Below are 21,812 nucleotides of genomic sequence, written 5' to 3' on the forward strand. Positions count from 1 at the left end.
AAGTCATGTTGACATGTCACAATAAGAAAAGCACAGGTATAAAAAGCAAAATGAATGGTTGCGAAAAGACACCTGTGCAAGAAGATCCACTGTTACATTTTAAATGACTGTAGCCTTTAAGTATAGTGAGTGTTGGTACAGTAGGTTGTGGCTGCATAAATGTGCATTTCTCTAAATTATTAACTCATTATATTATTGGAGAAAAGCGCTTGGCTGCAGTGGAGAATGTTTACTGTTCCCTGTATTTATGACCATGGGAGTTTGCTCACACCACTTGGCTGTCTAATAGCCTCCCACCTGGCATACACCATCACACTGGATTCCCTGCTCCTCCTTAATGACTGGCTATTTTCCTCCAAAGAAGTCCTAATTGCTCTCAACTGCATGCATGGACATTATGCCAGAGATAGATGGAGCTGGGAGGGGGGGGGGGGGGGGGGGGGTGTATGAAGGGGCGTAGTTTTCAGATCTAATAGGGATGTAAAACACTCGCTTTCCAACATGGAAAAGCATGTGTATGTTTCTTTGCCAGCATGGACAAAAAGAGAGTTGATCTTCTCCCACTCACCTCCCCTTCCTTCACTTGGCAAAGGCAGAGCTTTAAACACCTGCCATTAACTTTCATGCAAACCACAGAGGATTAGGAATGAATAGTGGCACCCTCTTCCAACTATGTGTGCATGTACATGTGTGCCTGCGTTTGTGTCTGCGTGTCACTTTTGTAGGAACTAGCAGAGACAAAGCACCATCTGCACGCAGTGGGCTGTCCTGACTGCCTGCTCCTCTCTCTGGGCAGAGAAGAGGCTCTCTGTGACCATTGTTATGAAACCAACTCTGCTGCTGCTGCTGCTGCTACGCTGGTTGTTAATGCTGACAGCTAATAATGTCCTCCTGGGTGACTGTGCCTTGCTGTAGCTAGAGAGAAGAGACGGAGACTAATGAAGAGCGGCAGGAAGTGAAGAAGGGAGAAAGACAGAAACGGATAGAGAGGAAGATACTAGTGGGGCGTGCAGTTCTGAAAGTACAAGCATATGTATTGTGATTTAGTTCCTCATTTTTTTTTTTTTTTCTTCCTTCCTTCTCGCTCACTCCTGCCTCAGCGTCTCAGGAGGGAGGTGGGCATGAGGAGGGGGAGGGGGAAGGGGTCCATTGTGTCTCTGCAGAGCCCATATTCCAGTCCAGCTGACATAGACTTGTGTCAGGAGGATCCATCCTGCTGATGTGAGGCAGGGTGAAAGAGATGTCTAAAATGCTGAAGTGGGCCCTGGCCAGGGGAGGGATGGCTCTGTTTGTTTGCCATTCTGCTGAGCCCCACTTCACAGAGAAAACTTTCTGCCCAAAATTGCTGACGGGGAGAAAAGGGGGGAAAGAGTTGGTGTTGGGGTTTTGGGAGTCACTTGTGGGCACACAGAGCTTTGCCCATTGTGGGGCTTTGACATTGACATTTGGACATGGTGATGGGGGGGGGAAATAGTTAAAAGCTTACTTTTTTTTGCAGCTGTCTCCTACAACACAAACTGTTTTGCCACTCCTCACAATCCTCAGAGACAGCAGTCATTGAACCTTCCAGCCACATGAATATGCATGATAAGTCTGCTTTTCTTCTCTGCCCTCTGAGCGGTGTTTTCTTCACCCAGAGACCTGTCGTGTTGTGTTTGATTGGCCCTGACATTTGAAAAGGTCCTTGAATGATAAAAAAAAAAAGTTGTTTATGACAACTGGAGAACTCTCCTTGCAACAGAGTAAAAATGGCATTTTGAAAGGAGCACAGCTCCTGCATATTTAAATGCTAATGTCTCTGTGAATGTGCAGGCTAATAGGATGTTTGAATGTGGAGTAGTGCAGTACACTTTCAGTATGCATGCACACTGTCTGAGTGCTACTTCTAATAGATCTGAAAGGTGCATCAGCTCATTTTATTAACTGATTATGTGGAGTCTGAAGTTTAAAAAAAATAAATTATCACTTTCCTTTATGGCAGCATTGAGATTCTCAACAGAGGCACAGATAATGGACTTGTATCCAGATAAACAAACCTCAGGGAAATCTTTTTTTTTTTCTTTTTTTCAAATCTGGCATCTGTGGTATATTATCACGACGGTTATGATGCAGATAAAGTTTAACAGCTTGTTTTACAAGCTTGCTGATGCTGTGTAGGCTGCTCGTCTCAGATGTGGGCCCTGGGGCTCTGGCTCGGCAGCCCTGTAGTGAGGCGTTGAGACCTTGGTTTATTATGAGCTGTTTGTTCCCAGTAGCCAAAAGTGCTATGGATCTCTCACTGGACTTTGACCTACTAGTGAAGTTTCTGCTCTCAGAGCCCTGCTAGCGCTTTAGTTTTGAGATTGTATGGACACATTTAAATTCATGATGTCATTAGCTGAAATGTATTGAATTTGAGTCAGTTATCGGACATTTGACTTAAATCATAGATGTGGAATGCTTTGTATTAGTATCACTCTCAATAATAGTATTATTAAGTGATTGTTTTATTTGTTCAGGCGAAGTTGTAGTTAAGGGGAAAGAAGTAGAATGTCATCGGTGTAATTCTGTATTTCTAAAAAGTACTCTTCAAATGTAACATTGGTGAAGCAAAAGAGCATTGATGTGATAGATAAGGATGTTGTTGGTGCTGCACATGTAATTGTGAAACAGAGAAAAGGTCAGTTGTTTTTCTTCCTTTTTAAAGGCTTTTCTGAACACAAGACAGCCAGCGTCACACATGGAAACATGTATCTCCAATTTTGTTCCATATCCCAAGCGTTTCCTCATAGATACGCTGATTGTTAAAGATGGCCAGCATTGATTCGTCATGTAGTCTGTCGGGTTACTTGATCATGTTGCAGCAAATATTTTATGAATCAATAATTGCCTTATTTGTCGAGTAACCTGTATAACACAACATGTTTTTCTCGTCTGAACCCTGCAGTGTAGACCAGGAAAGCCTGGTAACAATAAGTCATGATAGCTTCCTCCATTATGGACTTTTCAGCTCTTTGTGCACTCAGAAGTCAGCAGTGTGAAAACCAGCTTGCTTTCTGTGAGTTTGTGTGCCAAAGTTTACCAAGTTTAGTAAGTTAGTTTAACTTTGACATGAAAGATTTGTATGGGTTACTGCCCCCGCAAGAACATCCATTGATATTGGCGATTATGTTGTAGTAATTTTATTTTACTTTCACTGTTTCAATGCTTGTGTTGCAGGGTTCTCGGGCCAATAGGATAACACAACCTTTATTTTTTAATGCCGTACGTTTATCCTTGCGGTCCAGGTTAAAATTGCCTACACACCACACTTTCATGTATCTAACAGCCGCTTTGCTTGCATAAATACTGGCAGGAGTCCAAACAGGGAAATCTGGCAGATGTCCATGAAACCATTTGACTCCTCAACCACACTGTTAAATGAGAGGCTGCACTTCCCATTGATTTAAATCTGCATTGGATATCAGCATTGTTGCTGCTACAAAGCATCATACACGCGCACAAAAGCTTACACAATGTCACACAAAAGCAGTTATCTACTTGTTGCTGTTCAGTAAGATAAACAGGATGTGCTGTGATCCTGATTCTCATCACTCATCTGTGGGGAAAAGTGGCATATTATCTACTCCGTTGCAAGCAGCTGTGGAAGTGTTGACAAAGTGAGTGGCGGAGCTGAGCGATGGAGTCCTATCGTCTCAGCTATCTCTTTTATGAATATGGATATAACCAATGTTTGGCGAGCCCGAGGCTAATTCTTTGATTCCTGCTGCTGAGAAGCTCTGTGGGATGGTTGGCTTTTCAACTTGTCAGCTTGTTCGCACAAAGACATGTTTGATTTTCACCCGTATGGAGATGTTTGAATCCTGATCCTGAACAAAAAGGATTTACTGTGGGTTAATGTTTGACGGAGCCACAGACTCTCAGTCCCTCCTACTCAGTGTATTCCCCCCTCGGGACTCTGTGTGAGGTTAGAAATATGTGTCTCTGGGGTATTCAGACAGCTTTGGCAAATGCTGTTTTAAGGCATTATACACGTGTATGGTGCAAATTTCCAAAACCTATTCATTTTTTTATACTATAAATCTGGCAGAGACATAAATATATAACATTTCCTGAACAGGATCGTGACGGAAAGTGTACTGCCGGCGAGCCTTGACGGGGGGTGCTAGTGGAGCACGCGCGTGAACTGCGAGCACCGGAGCCTCGCAGCGGCGAAACTGAGGCTCCGTGGTAAACTGTGGTAAAATGAAGAGCCGTTTAGGAGCTGAAAGAGCCGGCTCTTCTTAGTGAGCCGAGACAAATGAATTCCCATCACTAATACGTAAAGAGATAGTATCTATAACTTAAGGGACGGCTCAATTCAAAATTCAAGTCACGTGACACGACGCTCTCGGGGGGTGGACGCCCTCTCAGCCCTGGTCTGGCGGAAACACTGACTCAGACTGAAAGTGCAACATCTTTTGACCCAAGGTGAACATCTTTCCAATAATGACATTTTGTGCCATCAGTAGATCGAGGAGTGCATTAGTACGATACCAGAGCTACAGTTCATTGGTATTGCCCTGTCAGGGGTTTTGCTGAAGCACAAGATTGATGTTTTACCTACAGCCATACTGAACTCACTGTTTAGAAAGAAAAAGAGCAGCATAGCCACATTTGAATATGAAGAAAGAGAAAGGTCCTTTTATCCGATTCAGACATGCAGTCAGTGCAGCACTGCTGGAAGATCTTCTTATTTTTGTCTTGATGTACCAAGGGAAGTATTGGGTGTTCTATGCACCAGTCATTTCATGCTGTTGTTACAGTTTCTTTTGTTGTTATGAGATTTGTTTTTCATATGAATCTTGTCTAATGTGCAGTGAGAAAAGCTTTTCATTTCACTGCACACAGTCCGCAAAAAAGGTTGATAAACTTGAACGGAGACTATATGTCTTAATATATTTTTCATGGTCTTTTCCCAAAATATTTGGAAATATGGAAATATTTCCCAAAACTCAAAGAACATAGCATTTTGTTCCATATCTTACCCACTTGTTCGAGTCTTTTCTCCTTTGGTTGAACCTCATCTCCGACCTTTCTCTTCCTTTCTTTTATGTAGAGTGCTAAGCTCTCTTTCTCTTATTTTATTCTGAATATCAGTTGTGCATCCTAATCCGTCTGTGCCCTTATCTCTTTTCTATTTCCCCTCAGCTTCATCTCTGTGTGCTTTTACTCACAGGGGGCTGAGGGGCGTGCTGGCTGGCTGTTTTTCTGTAATATCCATAGAATACAAGATGCTGTCCTTGGTAGGAACGCATGCCGGTTTAACAAACCTGCCTGATGCACTCTTAAATATACATTAAAGCAGGGAAACACACACATACCTGCACACACATAAAGAAATAGACACATGCATTTAATAATACATTGGCCCTATTATGGGCTGAAAAGAGACTACACCAAGCAAGGTACTCATCAGAGGGGGAGTAGAAAGACAAAGCCTGCTGTCATTGAAAAGAGCTCTATTCAGGTTGAACTGACTCAAGTATAAAGCCTTGTAAAGGAACACTGGTTTATATGATGGTTTGCTGCTTTCCTGATCACAGTCGCTATCTCCCGTCTCGCTCCCCATCCTCGAGCCTTCCATGCTGGGCAGAGTTTTCTGAGCCCCCCCCTCCCTGGAGGCTGGATGCAGCCAGACACCCACCTTGGCCCCAGTTCTCAGCCGCCACGTCTGTGTCCGTATATATATGTGTGTGTGTGTGTGTGTGTGTGTGTGTGTGGGCAGCAGCGTTCAACGGTGTTCTCACAGCCCAGCTGAGACTGACAGATGGAATCATTTCACACACCGACAGAAAGGCAGGATACAGGAAGCTGGGGTGTGTTTAATAGTCCTGGCGCTGCTGTGGTTGGTATTAATCTAGGTCAGTGGCGTTCAGCTCACAGCGAGTCGGCCTCGGAGGCAAGCTTGGCTTTCACTCAACCCCATTTACCCAACTAACTTACAGTCTACTTACCTTCCACGTTGTTTGCTTTCAAGGTATTGGGCAGATTGCTGCGGTTCCTGGTTTGCACCAATATTGAACATTTTGAAATGTTACCTAAAGTCATCCAGCCTGACCTTCAATCCACACATGCAAAGGCAAAAACTTCTTGTTAGACAGTTCCTTTATTAGGTTGTTAAACATTGTCATTTTTGTGTTGCAAACCAAAAGGCAGAGTGTAAAAATAAAATGTATGTAGGCCTGAGCCAATATGTGTACTTTTATACCTGTATCCAAAACTGAAAGAACAAATTGTGTTTCATGCTTGGCACAGCAACATCTGCTCACCCTTTTTGTAAGCTACTCCTTTTATGAAAAGAGAAAAAACATTCAATAATCAATTATTCAATGATGCAAATAGAAACTAAATTTCTAAACTTTTACATGCCAAAGATCAGCTTTGATTGATTAAAACGACGTCCTTAATATGACCAAGTGGTTCAGGAAGCGCTCTCACTTGTAGTGAGGATTATATTTCTGTATAATGATTAACCTCCTTTAGAAAACATAAATTTGGGAACAGAAGCTCATTTAAAATATGAGCGTTTGCACTTACATCGTGAACTAATCTCTACAGTTAATTTGAAGTTTAATTGCTTTTACAGCTGTTGCATATGCATCAGGTGCTCAGTCGTTAATTGGTAGGAAAAGACAGATCATCGAGTTCAACAATTAAAACTGGCACTCGCCAACCTCACAACACAAAACAAGTGTATCTAATTATACTAAAACTATTCTGAAGGGATTTGGTGGAAATGAATTAAATGATATATCACGTAGAGTTCCTTCCAGTTTCTAAAACACAACAAATGTATGTAAGGTACTAATCAAATAGGCCTTAATGATAACTTCAGGACAATTGGGCGTTGACTCATAGTCATTTATTTTGACTGCATCCATGACAACATATCACTTAACCAACCTTGCGTACATCCTTCTTAGCTGTGATCATCCGCATGTCCTTAAATTGCTTTAATTATGATTTCTACCACTCATCACTTATTCACCATTCCCAGGCTGACCTTGAACAGAAATGAGTCCAATTGTTACAAATGTATTTTGCTTATATAGGGTTAGTCTGCAGTTTAACACTCCATTCTGGTCTTTGTCACTCCAGATAAAAAAGATCTTCAACAGGAAATGGGAAAAGACAGTTTTATCACCACAATAAAACCCTCTTGGACACGGCCTTTTATCTGTCAGCTTAAGTACCACATGTTTTGGTGTGATTGCCTGTGTGCTTTTAGCTATGTATGTGTGGTTTAAGATGAGTACATCCAGTCTTTAGTCAACCAGGTAAAGACTAAAAGCAACCACATGATATTAAGCAAAGTGTTTAAAACGTTTTTGTCATTCAATTCGAGCATAGTCTGTTTATTCTTAAGTCTTCAGTGGCCTGTGTTGTGAGAAAACGAGCCAATTATTTCAGCGGAGATTTCATGCCAGACTTTGTTTTAGTTCATTAGATGTAAAGAGCTGGAGAGAGGAGGAATGCAGGCCATGCTGAGAGCCTCGCTGGGTTAGACATACAGGCTGCTGTGCACAATAATGTCACCATTATGCGTTTCCTTGGTGACTTAAACGAATAGGCATTATTACAAAATGGTGCATTAGCCCAAGTCAGCAGTTAGTGCTGCTGCAGTCTCATTTTGTTCAGAGTTGAGAGGAGAGAAAGATGGCGAGAATGGGAGGGGGAGAGGGAGAGGGAGAGGGAGAGGGAGAGGGAGGGGGAGGATGGGAAAAATGGTTCAGAGAAAAAGCAATGTAAAGGAGAAATGGGGAATAAAAAGGACGCTGTCTGCCAGAGGCTGACAGGACATGCAAAAGGAGGAAAACACGACACATGGAGAGGCACAGATGGACTGACAGACTTGGGGAGGATAGTGATGAAGATGGAGAGGGAGAAAGAGGAGGGCTGTAATTGTCAGTAACTGGTGTATTTAGACAGGGAGGGTTGGAGGAATAAAGAGACTGGCAGGAAGGAGGGAGGTGTAAATCAGCGGTCTGAGTGACAGTTTTACGTGCCCCTCGGAGCCCAAACTATCCGATTAATGAGAGAAGGGAAACCTTAACCACCTTCCCCTCTCTGCCTCTTCTTTTTCTGCTGTCTTGCACTTTCAGGGACATAAATCATAGACTCTTAAGCAGTCACTTTGGGTAGCTGCTTCACAATTCTTCCTCAAAATGTTGACTGCAAGGCACCCCTGTCCTATGAGGTGCTGCGGTAATGAGATTTTACTGTAGCTAGTTAGAATATTGAACCACATTCCTCACAGTTGTTGAAGGAATTAGTCGACATTATGGGAAATGCGCTTATTCGCTCTTGCCAAGAGGTAAATGAGAATATTGATAGCACCCTCATGTTTGTTCAGTAAATGAAGCTTGGGAGGCTGTGGCTCAGTGGTTAGTGTGCTGGACTTGGTATCAGGGGGTAGCAAGTTCGAGTCCCACTGCAGTCAGCATGTCGTTGTGTCCCTGGGCAAGACACTTCACCCCAAATTGCTCCTGTGGGGATTGTCCACAGTACTGAATGTATGTAAGTCGCTTTGGATAAAAGCGTCTAACAAATGACATGTAATATAATGTTGGGCCAACAATTTATTAGCTTAGCTTAGCATAAAAACAAGAAACGTGTCGCCTGGCTCTGTCCAAAGGTAAAAATATCACCCTATCAGATCATATGAAATGTGTTTAATCTGTGTAAGTACAGAAGCGTAAGAACTAAATGTTTGTTTTTCCCAAAGTGTCAAAGTTTTCCCTTTTTTAATAATGTGATGTGTGAAGCGCATGGCTGTCACATGAAGAGAAAAGGTTGCACTTTCAAACAATGACTGATGGTAAAGAGTCAAAAGGGTCAGTTTATCCACAGGGCACCAGGTTTCCCTTCAGCTTATTCTTTGACTACAAAGCCATACCTTCACAGCTCAGTCCCTTTTGTGTGTGTGTGTGTGCTGGTGGTCATCAAGTTCACATAGTTAAACTAGTTCACTGAGGTCAAGGGCTGGAAGCTCAGCTGAACCAAAAAAGGAAAGAGCAAGATGTTTTTCTTTTCTAGGTGAAACTCCCCCTTTGTAATGAAAAGCCTCCACAGATATTTCAGTCAAACACGTGTTAAGACAAAGTCAAAGCTGAGGCTTAACTTCATTCTTTGCCTTTTCACCTTTAACCAAACCCACAGGTTTCTTAATCTGGCGAGAGGGCTCCTCTGAGAGATGGCCTCAGTCAGAAAAAGACCTCTTTCACTTTCTCTTCCCTCCCTCTGAGTCTTCTGTGCTATTACCAACTGAAACAAGATCTCCTGGGCTGCCTGCCTTGTTATGTACCGCTCATCACAAAAGAAGTGAAAAAGAATGAGCGCGAGTGAAAGAGATGTAACACACAGAGCTGAAAGAAGACATCTTTCTGAAGTGTAAAACTGGCTCTTTCTGCTAGTGAAATGTCTTGATGTAAGGGTGTAAGATGCAGAAGCACTGTTTGAATGTAACACTTCTTGGAGTGATGCAACAGCTGCAACAATGCAATGTAATGTGTCGCGCGGCACTTTAAATTATTTTGTGGCACTTTGATGAAAACGTTACTTCTGTTTGAGAGACACGGTAAAGAAGCTGTGACTAAATCACGTCTGCGGTGTACGTCTGCTACTGTGTTTAAAGCTTTTAACTTTAAACCAAACTATCTATCAATTTTTAAAGTGCATAAATAAGCTCTAATTTAATCATGTGAGTTGCATTTAAACGTCATGCTTCTGTAGCCAATACATGCAACACAGTGCGGATTTCTAGTGGACTTAATGGGCTTTAAAGGGCTTTGCATTATCACATGAATGACTCTCATAATGCGTGCATGATTTATTTCTAGTGGCTAGTATTGCATGTTGCTGGTAGGGAAAAAGTGTTGGTAGCAATTTTTTATCATCACTGGGGAGTTAAGTGTTTCCTCTTACTGCTGGTTAAGAGACAGTTTTGTATTTTACTTGGCACTTCCTGTCTAACATGACACATCCCATAATGAACTATTCCTGACATCGCTGCAGAGCTATTTTAAGTCTTGATTAATCTGCCTGGTATTTTTTATTATTAATTATTTTTACATTTTGTAATTGTCTGTCTTTATTTAACCAATGGTACACAACATATTCTGTTGCAATGATTTAAAGCACCTTATATTCTCACTTTGGAAAAAGCTTGAATCAATAACAAGTATTTGACATTTTACTGAATAATGTATTAACTCATGTATTACATTATTATTTAAACAGTGATAATTAATAATGTATTAGTCAGATCATTATTTCAGCTCTCGACATTTGATTTGATTTGATTTTTCAGTTTTATAAGGTGCAGAAGTTTGTTTAGGTGAAAATAAAGCACAAGAAAACTACATTGGCATTGAGAACATAACTGGTATTTGTAGTACAGGAACAACAGGGGGTTGCATTCACTGTTTGGGATACTTCAGGACAAACAAATAGACATTACTCTACAGTAGATGATCTACTGTAGAGATCCACTCTATCCACTCTACACACTATGTAGATCCACTCTGTAAACATCTTGATCTCATTCAGGCGTTATGGCTCACTGCCATCCAACAGTGCGTGAAATGCATCTAAGTAGAAAGGGGAGATGTAATTACATGACAACCAGTGTTGGGCAAGTTACTTCCAAAATGTAATACAGTACATATGACTTATTACTGTCTTTTTTAAGTAATAAGTTACATTACAATATTACTGTCTTTGAAATGTAATGAGTTACACTACTTTTATATTACTTTTGAGTTACTTACCAAAATAACCACAAAAGAATGGCTAGGTATTTTAAATGCTAAAATGTAGTTTAGTGCAGCTCGTTATACATCCAGTGAAGGGCAATGTGGTATAGCATAACAACTGATGAGCCTGAAGGGTAAACACCAGGTTTACTAATCTACCCGCACATCTACCCGGTGTCGGAATGTCTCGCAATGTTGGTAAATTCTTAAAAAACAAAACACCATTTAATTTCGGGTTAAAATGTGTTGTAACTGCGTTACTGAGAATTGTAACGGGTAGTTTATTACCCAAATTTCATTAGTAATGCGTTACATTACTTCGTTACAGCAAAAAGTAATACATTACTGTAACTCCGTTACTTTTGTAACGCGTTACACCCAACACTGCTGACAACATTTGGCAACAAGTGGTATGAACTGAATGTCTGATATCTTAATCTTAGGTCCTACTGTAGTTCGTAAACACCAGAATTGTATATATTTCTACAAAGATAAGACCAAAACTTGTATTACCAAGAATATTGTGAGTTTTGCATCATTAGTCAGTTCAAACAACAGTTTATTTTTTCACAATCTGACTTGGTAACATTCACAGACTTGTCAGAGAACCTGTGAACACAACTTCCCAGCCACACTTCGCACAGTGCTGTGTGTGTGTGTGCGTGCGTGCGTGCGTGCGTGCGTGCATGCGTGCGTGTGTGAGTGTGTGAGTGTGTGTGTGAGTGTGGAGCAGAGTGCATGCCTTCTCCAGACAATCCCTGGAGTTGTGTGTCTCGTTGTTTGCATGTGTGTTTGAGTGTGTGACTTTCCTCTCTTTCCCTTCCTCTCCTCCAGCACTGAGCACGTATTTTCTCTCAGGTCAATCCCCTTATTGTTAAGTTACATAACAGCACTTAGTCAAGCAACAATCGAGCAGCGGTGGGGCTAAGGGCTGCGGGATAACTGTACTTCCTCTCCGGCACTTCTCTGTCTGAGAGCTCCTCTCAAAGTTGCTGTTGACTTTTCAACCCGCTTAGTGCAGCCGACTTTCTATTTTCTCTGGCTATGAAGTGGATCTCCTTCTTGCACGAGTCAACATCTCTGGAGTTAATTTATGGAAATGAAGTCATGTATACCACATATTTGGGTTTTTGGTCAAATAGCTCTAAAGATGGTGGTGGGCTCTGCCATCCCTCCATGTTGAGACCATGAGTGGAAACAGAAGATGAGCATTGATCTTATTCAGAGAGTTTTAGGGGATATAGTCCTTCTAACATTTTTGGGAGGAGATATTCCTTCTACATTTTGTATTGATATATTGATTACTTTATTAATTACGGTGGCCCGGAAGTGCAAGACACCACAGCATTTCAGAAAACGCCACAGCATTTCAGAAAACACTACAGCATTTCAGAAAACACAACAGCATTTCAGAAACCGCTACAGCATTTCAGAAAACACAACAGCATTTCAGAAAACACAACAGCATTTCACAAACCACCACAGCATTTCACAAAACGCCACAGCATTTCACATTGGACGGAAAGGGTATTCCTTTAGGGAAAACACTTCTTGTTTGTGATTGGACAGAGCCAGCCAGAGAAGCACTGCTGTGATTGGTTGTTTTTGCTGCCAGTCAAGAAATGACGCTTCGTGATTGGTCAGCACCCGACAGCGCAACATGTCCAAACACATCAACCGTTAGCTGTTAGCACACACTCAGAGCTCACAGCTCCTCATATCAAAACCATGAATTAATGCTTTATTAATTCATGGTTTTTAAGGGGCTTATCTCCATGTAAATACTATGGTAGACTACCCAATATTCGCATCGCTCTAATCGCTCGAGTTTCACCGCGGCTGTCAGCTGTGTTTGCTCCTGTCATTCAAACAAGACGCGCTGGAGAGGGGGCGGGGCGTATCTCCATGTAAATCCTATGGGAGATACCAACTACAACAAAATGAACATATTGACCGTGATTTAATTGTAATACACGTTTCAAAGTGATGCCGAAGTAACTACATACTGATACCGGTTAGTAAAAACCATGAATTAATGCTTTGACAAGTCTGCAGACAAGACTGCGGCTGATGTGTTGGGACATATAGCTGTTAGCACACACTCAGAGCTCACAGCTCCTCATATCTGTTCAGAAACTGGACAAACGTTAAACATGTACAAACCACAGACTGTCTATGTCATGGCGAATACAGTCGCTGCTTTATTTATGTCTGTATGACGCTGTTGTGAGTGTGGACGGAGCAGCTACAGGTTAGTTTAGCCTGATGGATCCGATTCCATTCAGAAAACACGCATTTTAAAAGCTTTTCGCCTGCCGTCTTGTCTGCAGACTTGTCAAAGCATTAATTCATGGTTTTTACTAACCGGTATCAGTATGTAGTTACTTCGGCATCACTTTGAAACGTGTATTACAATTAAATCACGGTCAATATGTTCATTTTGTTGTAGTTGGTATCTCCCATAGGATTTACATGGAGATACGCCCCGCCCCCTCTCCAGCGCGTCTTGTTTGAATGACAGGAGCAAACACAGCTGACAGCCGCGGTGAAACTCGAGCGATTAGAGCGATGCGAATATTGGGTAGTCTACCATAGTATTTACATGGAGATAAGCCCCTTAAAAACCATGAATTAATAAAGCATTAATTCATGGTTTTTTCGCATCGCTCTAATCGCTCGAGTTTCACCGCAGCTGTCAGTGTTTACTCCTGTCATTCAAACAAGACGTGCTGGAGAGGGGGCGGATCGACCAGTTCTAAACTAACCTGTAGCTGCTCCGTCCACACTCACAACAGCGTCATACAGACATAAATAAAGCAGCGACTGTATTCGCCATGACATAGACAGTCTGTGGTTTGTACTTGTTTAACTTTTGTCCAGTTTCTGAACAGATATGAGGAGCTGTGAGCTCTGAGTGTGTGCTAACAGCTAACGGTTGATGTGTTGGGACATGTTGCGCTGTCGGGTGCTGACCAATCACGAAGCCTCATTTCTTGACTGGCAGCAAAAACAAACAATCACAGCAGTGCTTCTCTGGCAGGCTCTGTCCAATCACAAACAAGAAGTGTTCTCCCTAAAGGAATACCCTTTCCGTCCAATGTGAAATGCTGTAGTGTTTTCTGAAATGCTGTAGTGTTTTCTGAAATGCTGTAGTGTTTTCTGAAATGCTGTTGTGTTTTGTGAAATGCTGTGGTGTCTTGCACTTCTGGGCCACCGTAATTAATATATATTCAGTATTATCATTAACATCATTAAATCAGTTAATCCCAAACACATAAACCTACATTATATGTGGTTTACAGAACATGCACACCTCATTCAAGTGCTCAGTGATATAGTCCAAATCATCGTTATATCTACAATACCCGAATTAAAGCTTGAATCGGGTCACGATGCTACAAAAACCTGTCTAATTCCTGTTCAAACCCAGTTTAAACATAATTATTGCCAAGCCCTGACACATACTCTTAGTTTTTGTTATTGCTTTACATTAAAATGAATGTAACTTATACAAATGACCAGAAAGCTGATCTAAGAAGCAGTTTTGATGTTTTCATTGATGTCTTTATAAATCTAGTGGATTGATAGAGCATCATTAAGTTCCCATCCTAATATTGTACCACGACATGTTATTGAACTTTTTCATTTTCACTATTTGTTTGCAGGCACCTGTGCGGCCTACATCTGCATGTACCACTAGCCTGCAGCACTGTACAGAGGCAGTTGTCAGTGAAGTCGCTCAGAAGAGTTAATAACGACTAAATGGCCAGATTCACTCATGACCCGTATTGCTGCTGCTCATGCTCTCAGAGTAGGAGATGCCCATGCATGTCTCCTCCAGTCTATTCATAGCCAAGGCGGTGTGAACCCCCCCGCCTCTTACTGACTGCTTCCTGCCTTTCCTCTTGCTCAATTACTTCTTCTCTGACTCCCACATGTGGGTCTTCAGCTCTTTACCTTGTGGAGGAGGCGAGCTGAAGCACAGCTGACTGCTGAAGAGAAATGTGTTTATCAGTGTCAGATAAAGACAGGAGGTCATAGATCGTTGAATGCACGAGTCATTTAACACCTACAAACTTTTGAATTCTCAGCTGCAGCAGCGCACCACCTCCTGCCGCAACAGCTGGCCAAATAAAAACACAAACATCAATTCATAATTGAACCTCATTGCTTAGCCTGCCCTCCACTCCACCAAAAAACATAACAGTTGTAATTGCAGTAACAGCGCAAATATCAATATATCGTCGTATAAATATATCATCATATACATAGTAAAGTGAGAGCTGTTCCCTAAGTGCAGCACTCTAGGATTGGGCCCAGAGGCAATATGGAAATTGGGTATGGGTTATAAGTGCGGAAGTGCTGAAAAAGATACAGTTAGGATGTAGGAAGAGGATGGTGTCACAGCGTACTCATCCTGTTAGACGATGTTTTTCTAGTACTTTCCACTCCCTCCCACCAACCCCCTTTTATGTCTTTATTCTGCTGATACAACCCCCTCCCGTCTGCTGACTAACTGACCCACATTCCTCCGTGTGACACGCTGCCCTTCGAGTGTGTGTGTGCGTGTGTGCAAGGCTACATTTCTGCTTGTCATCTTGTGTGTGTGTGTTTTTTTGGGCCATCCCCTGTCTATCTCTGTCTGCTGCCTTTCCCCCACCCCCCCCAAACAAAACGGTGCCGTGTCCCTCGGGCTTCAGCAGGAACCAATTAGAAGATTGCTCTTTAGAGGAGCATCAGTCACACAACATGAATGATTGGTAAAACGCCTCATTTACTCCCTCGGTGTTTGTCTGCTTTTTCGCTGTGTTCCACTCAGTTTGGGGGCTCTGGTAGCAGAAGTGACATTTCTTCATTAAATTGGATAAATGGTGCTCGCTGAGATGACACTCCCTCTAGTGGAGAGTCGAGTCTGAGCAAGGTAAATGCCATATTACTGATTCTGCTTGGGTTTTGAGATGGAAACAACTGTGTGTGGACGCTGTCAGACATTTTTAGTTTTTCTTAGTAATGCACTTTCAGGAAGTGACACTACATTTGTGTTGAGTTGTCTAGCAGTGACTAAACGTTTTCAAACTTCCTCAGCTTCCTTATGAGCATGAGGTGAAATAGCATGTCTGTTAAAGCCACAGCTCATTTTACTACTACACTACAACTAAATATCAGTAGCTTTTAAAGCCAAAACTAGAGGTGTAGCTAAAGAAATACCCAAACACTGACTCACCATACCTTGTCTTTTAATTTGCAAAAATGTGTTGTACATTAGCTTCAGACATGTTCATCAAATGGCAACAATTATGTACACTTTACAGTAAATTGGCTCTTATAAAACAGTACATTTAAGTTATTAAATCGCCTAAAATTCAATTAATAAACATAAATAACCAAGTTGCACGATTTACTGGGAAGATATGTTACTGTAAGTCTAATCTTTGTCCCATGCTTTCTTGGATTTCAGGTTTAAATCATTGTCACGCTAACAACTGGAGGATTGGAACATTTGAGACTTTAAGGAGGAGAGAGGTGAAAAGAAAAAATCAAGAGAAGAGAGAATTTGAAGCTGTGACGGGATGGCTTTGGTCGACAAACATAAAGTAAAACGCCAGCGACTCGACAAGATCTGTGAAGGTGAGACAGTGTCCGTTAAATCCTTTTTCTTTCTGCTTTTTATGTGGATTTGAGACGCTTGTTTCACTTTATTACGTCACTGGAAATGAACTATTTTGGTTGTGGGATGCTTGTGTTTTTGTGTGTGTACGTGCAACGTAGAGTTTTAGTTCCACAGATTTATGTCAAAGCTATAAAAGACTCACCCCACTGTTATATGGAAATCTCCACCAGTATTTAAGCCTTTCAGCCTGCTGCTTCAAATTCAGTGAAAAGCCAGTGGGATCTTTTGCATAAGTGTGTTTGTGTGTGTCAAAAGGGAGCCTTGGGACCAGCCGAAGCTCCAAACTTCAGCTTTGAAGGCTGCCTAGGAGGGAGAAATAGTGTGTGTGTGTGTTGTAGGGGTGGTTGGGTTGATGACTGAGTGAGGCTTGAGTTCGTTGCTTCCAGATTGCTGGAGAGATGAAATAGGGAGAGTTTGAAATAAAGTGAAGCAGTCCTCTGAGCTCTTGGATTGATTATAGCGGGTAGTGGGATTGATTTGTGTGTGTACGTGCATTAATGGTTGTTTGTGTGAGAAAGACAGCAAAGATATTCTTTTGTCTCACTTCTTTTTGTACCTAACCCCTGACACGAGCCGCTGAATGTTGATTTGTGCCACATTTCCAATGCATACTAAAGCATGGCTCTACTTTCTCCTTTTATATTAGTAAAGGTTGTGGATAGCACTTGGTACTTTCTTTGATACCACCTCGTAGTTCAATGCAAGCTGAGCCGATACTGGAAAGTGAAATTTAAAACCATGCCAACCACTTATTGGTCAGAGCAAATCACCAGAAACCCGTCAAGCTACTGTCAATTGTAACCATAACTTTTTTTTGTACACAATTAACCCAGATTTTTTTAAATGGCAGCCCACAAAACTATGCTTGGACAAAATGCAGACGTTCCTCCGTTCGGTTGCTGATTTTATAAGGAGTATTGTAGATGATGTCAAGGAAGTTTCACATGGCTATGTTATGGCCATCGGCTGAGAACCCAGGCTAAACTAAATGGGGAATTTCTGCACTGAAAAAAACCGAAATGGTGAGAGAGTTGAGCCAAACCTGCAGTGGAAATGAGGCATTAGTGTTTGTACGGAGGTCCAAACATTTGCTTTTACACCAGCATGTACCCCACTGTAAAATACGAGATTATTCTTTTGTGTTTTTCCGTTTGTAACGTGGGTAAAGCTGCATTCCACCAGATTCTATAACTCTCAAACTCTCTTTGAGGTTTATTCAGCAAGTTAAACCGCAACAGAAACGGAGGAATCGGATGAAACCCTCTTTATTTGGCACACACGGCACAGCATAGCACACACAGTGAAATTGTACCTCTGCATTTAACCCATTTACCAACTACTGATGAGTTTTCCTTAAAAATTACTACAGTTCCCATGCATTTACACTGGTCATATAGCGACTGTTATAATGCTTCCAACAAAGTGCTTGCTGGTCAAACAGGGTCTGAAAACCCCACTTACACCTTTCCATGTTGGAGTTGGCTGCCTTGTGAGGAACTGGCCTGTCCATTGGGAGCAACTTGTGGTTTGACATGTGGAAAAAAAGAGCCAGGGATCAAACCGCCGACCCTGTGATTATTGGACGACAGCTCTGCCTCCTGAGCCACAGCCGCCCCAAAATAATATACAACTATAAACACTTTAGACGGCCTTTACACACCGCTGGACAACACAATATATACACACGTTTTGTTGAAGCATCCCCTGGCAATAACTGCTTCCCCCTTGTCCATCATATTTACCCACACACACTCTGGCATTGTGATCGTTCTCACCGCTGTCTCTGCTGCCCGGAAAGATATTTATCCTGTTTGTCCGGACTGTCCATTCTTAAAACCCATCACTCAGCTGGTCTGTCAATCTTATGATGTTTAACCTGTGTTGGATTCATGCGGAAAATGTTTGTTAAAAGACAGCTCCACACAGACATATTACGGGAACAATTATATAAAATGGAACATTAATAACGCAAATGAAGTGAACTGTGTGAGCATGGTTATGTTGCAGGGTTTTCTTTGTTATTATTTCGAATTATTTCAAATTATTTAGGTGTTCTAACTCGTATAATAGAAAACAGAAGTTCTAGTTTTCACTTCCGCTCTCAAAGACAGAGAGATTTTCTTAGAAATATCGAGTTAAGACTTGACAGAGTATCAAGTTTCAACGCTCCTCTTTGTTCATTTCCAAGGAAAATCCCATTGAGATTAAAAAAAAAGATTATAATGACGCATAAATGAAGCAGTGATGCTGTCTGTTTCCACCCTCAGAATGAGAGCCACATGTGGCATCTCAGAGCTCTCCAAACCACCAGCCCGCTCGCTTGGAAAACGCTTTTTCCCTCTTTTTTTTATACAAAAAGAACGACTGTCGGAGCAGGCTTTATGTTAAACATCACAAGACAATATTTTCTGTTCTGCAGTGCTCCATTTGTCCAAAAGACATCTAAAGCATTGTCTCCTCTGCTTATCAAAAATGAAGTCATTCTTCACCAATGACGATGGGGGATTTTTTTTCAATCTCGGTGCAGTTAGTCACTACAACTGCTCAGAAAAATGTGTAGAGGAGGGTGATTCACATCGAGGAAGTTATAAGATCAGAGGGTGGTGAATCATGCTGTTTTCACAGTAGCGTAAAATCTCCTCAACCATATAAAAATGGTATTTCAAAACCAGAGGCATGGGGTGTTCGGCAACATAATGTCAAAGCCACCCACTATTATCTATAAACAGAGTGTTAGGATTGAGGCGTGAAATAGATATCAAAGTTTGCATCGTGAGTATTGACAAAACAAGAGCGTTGTGGAGTGATTGTGATTGCACTGCCTTCGTGGGTTGCACACGGCGAGACGGCAGGAGAGGCTTCCCTAATCTCCATTTATCTTCTGAGGATAAGTGTGTCAATCCAATACTTGTTTCACAGCAGAGTGCATTGATTACATCTTTACTCATTGTGGTGAGTGGCTAACTGAGCGGCGCCTGTGGCCTAAATCAAATTCGAAAAGGCTGATCAAGTGTGGCTGTTTACTCCGATCAAACGCAGTCACGGTGCAGGAATGTTGATTTCAAAGCAACGGTGGATGTTTTACCACTGAGGATATCTGATTCACTGTTATCGGCTTTTATGTGGGATTTTTGTGGTTTTAAAATAAGACTGCGATTGTCCTGATTTCTAATAATCAATTAGTCATATTGTCTGTAAATCTAAAGTAACTTCCTGCTGTTCTTTGTCTTGCTCAACAACACACTGCAACGTTCATGGAAATAGAACAGATCAAAGCAGCCATTCCTCACAAGTGAAAAATGGATACACATTTTTTGTCTTTTTACTACTACAAACTACTTTTGACAGTTAATCCATAATCAAATTAGGAGTTTCCCCTGGAAATAGCTTAGGCGACCACCCAGTTGTGGACACATCATGTCTTGTGATCAATGTTTGTGGCAAAGGACGCTCTAAACAACAGCCACACTAAACATTAATGACATTTGCTGAAATCGTAAATCTGCTTTTCTCCTGAAACTCAATGTATTACTTTTAAAAATGTGGAGCTAAAACAAATAGTCAATTGACAGAAATTAGATGAACAACAAACTACGATTTTTGCTTTTTCATTTGCCAAAAGCTGTAGGCAAAATAATATACAGATTGATGCATAAAAAAAGATGCCAGATAGATCAGTTATGGAAATAATTTGTATGCAAGAGTCTGTGTCTATGTTTCAGACAAGATGTCTCAGCCCTGCAAAGAAAACTATGGTAAAACATGAACATATTTGCTAATTGCAGTATTCCTTTGTATTTAACACGACTAATTAAATAATGAACCATCACTTGTCAAAAGGATTTAGGTTGGATTTTTTATTATCCACCAGTAAAGTACGTTTTATTGATTTATAAAAAAATATGACACTTCTTTCTTTATTAAGCTTAACAGCATTGTTTAGTTTACATATCAGCTTTCCAAATGTCTTCGGTGCAACTCGTTCTTCTGTTGTGGGTTTGATGAAATGCCAAGAAGAGTGTAACTGCAATAAGGGAACTGTGTAAAACATCTGCTGTGAGCATCAGTTCCCATACTCTCTCATTCCCCCCTTTTTTTTCTCTCTCTCTCACTCTGTCCTCTCCTCTCTGTGTCTCCTTCTGTCCACTCCATCTGTGTACCCAGCATGCATTGGCTTGGGTAGCAGCACAAGTCGTTGCCATTGCCGTTTAGCCAGAGCTAACCGACTGATCTGGGCAGAGATGGGATGTGAGCGTCGCTGCGACGTGAACTGGGTCGCACTGACAGCATGTTCTTGAATGTTGATTTACAAGTTGTATTTCTGTGCTTTGACGCAAACACCACAAGGTGGGGTAGTGGAATTTGTCATGGCTAGTCCAAGTGTCTTAGTTGGCAGTTAAATAAATACGTTAATCCTTGATAACAAATCTTGTTTTGTCATGTGTACAACGGGAGGAGTTGTTTGAAGAGTGGACAGTAAATAATGTGGCCAGTCAAGATAAAACACCATAAAAATCTGCCTGTGAATTATTCATATTGTCACATTTAAGGGACCTGCATGCTTTTTTTATGACAAAAAGCTTCATAATAAATAGAGAGGACAACCGGGGAGGCTGTGGAGGAAAAGGGAGGGGGGTGTCCTGATGTCATCCTCCCCTGCAGGGGGGAGGTCTTCACATCCAGAGCTTTTCAACACAGACTCCCGGCTCTGCTGCATCCACCTCTCTGCTTTCATCCCTCCCTCCCACTCCTCTCCCCACGCTCTGGCATCCAGCTCTGGTATGAAGTCATCTGAGCGTCTCTGGGTCTGACCCCCCCTCGGGCTCGTTCCAGGCTCCACACCAAAACCCACGACCCCTTTATAGGCTTTGTGGAGAGGCAGGGAGGGGCATGGAGAACTTTGGGGGAGGAGAAGGAAAATTGCAAATGATGAAAAACGGTTATTTTTGGGGTGAAATTCTTTTTATAATTTGTAGCGAACCTGCAGGTGTGATGGTGTTATTATTTTTTGATTAGTGTGCCTGTCTCTTGAGGACACCTGAATGAGATTTTCCTTTTCTTCTTAGTGTCAGCATTTGCTTGGGTTTGAGCTGGCATCTGGCTTAGTGGTTATTGAAAATTGGAAATTAGTTATTGGAAAATTGTTGATTCAAAAGGAAATCTTTAGCTACAAAGCTACCATATTTTAATATTTGAATGACCTGTGGCTTCTCCGGATCAGACTGGAGATTGGATGAAAGATGAGTTAAAAAAAAAAGGAGATGGAATATGATAATAAAGACATTGTTGAAAATGTGTTGTCTTTCAGTGCTTATTTATATAGAAAATGTAAACGAGCAAAATGCAAAACTTAATGTGTTAATTCA

At 41.6% G+C, this 21,812-nt stretch overlaps 1 protein-coding gene across 5 annotated transcripts in view; it reads left to right on the top strand.

Moving 5' to 3' along the window:
• Nucleotides 1–21,812, top strand: part of ctbp2a (C-terminal binding protein 2a) — a 65,708-nt gene that overhangs the window by 4,127 nt on the left and 39,769 nt on the right. For 3 of the 5 annotated variants that reach the window (XM_034152337.1, XM_034152336.1, XM_034152343.1), the window contains exon 2: nucleotides 16,234–16,403. In XM_034152337.1, the coding sequence (XP_034008228.1) occupies nucleotides 16,346–16,403 (58 nt within the window). In that variant the 5' untranslated portion in view covers nucleotides 16,234–16,345. Of the gene's footprint in view, nucleotides 1–4,404; nucleotides 4,450–15,605; nucleotides 15,697–16,233; nucleotides 16,404–21,812 lie in introns of those variants that run through there. The other 2 variants (XM_034152340.1, XM_034152338.1) reach the window with 2 other exon arrangements.

This window comes from Trematomus bernacchii, unplaced genomic scaffold (assembly GCF_902827165.1).
Source record: "Trematomus bernacchii unplaced genomic scaffold, fTreBer1.1, whole genome shotgun sequence".
Classification (NCBI taxonomy): domain Eukaryota; kingdom Metazoa; phylum Chordata; class Actinopteri; order Perciformes; family Nototheniidae; genus Trematomus; species Trematomus bernacchii.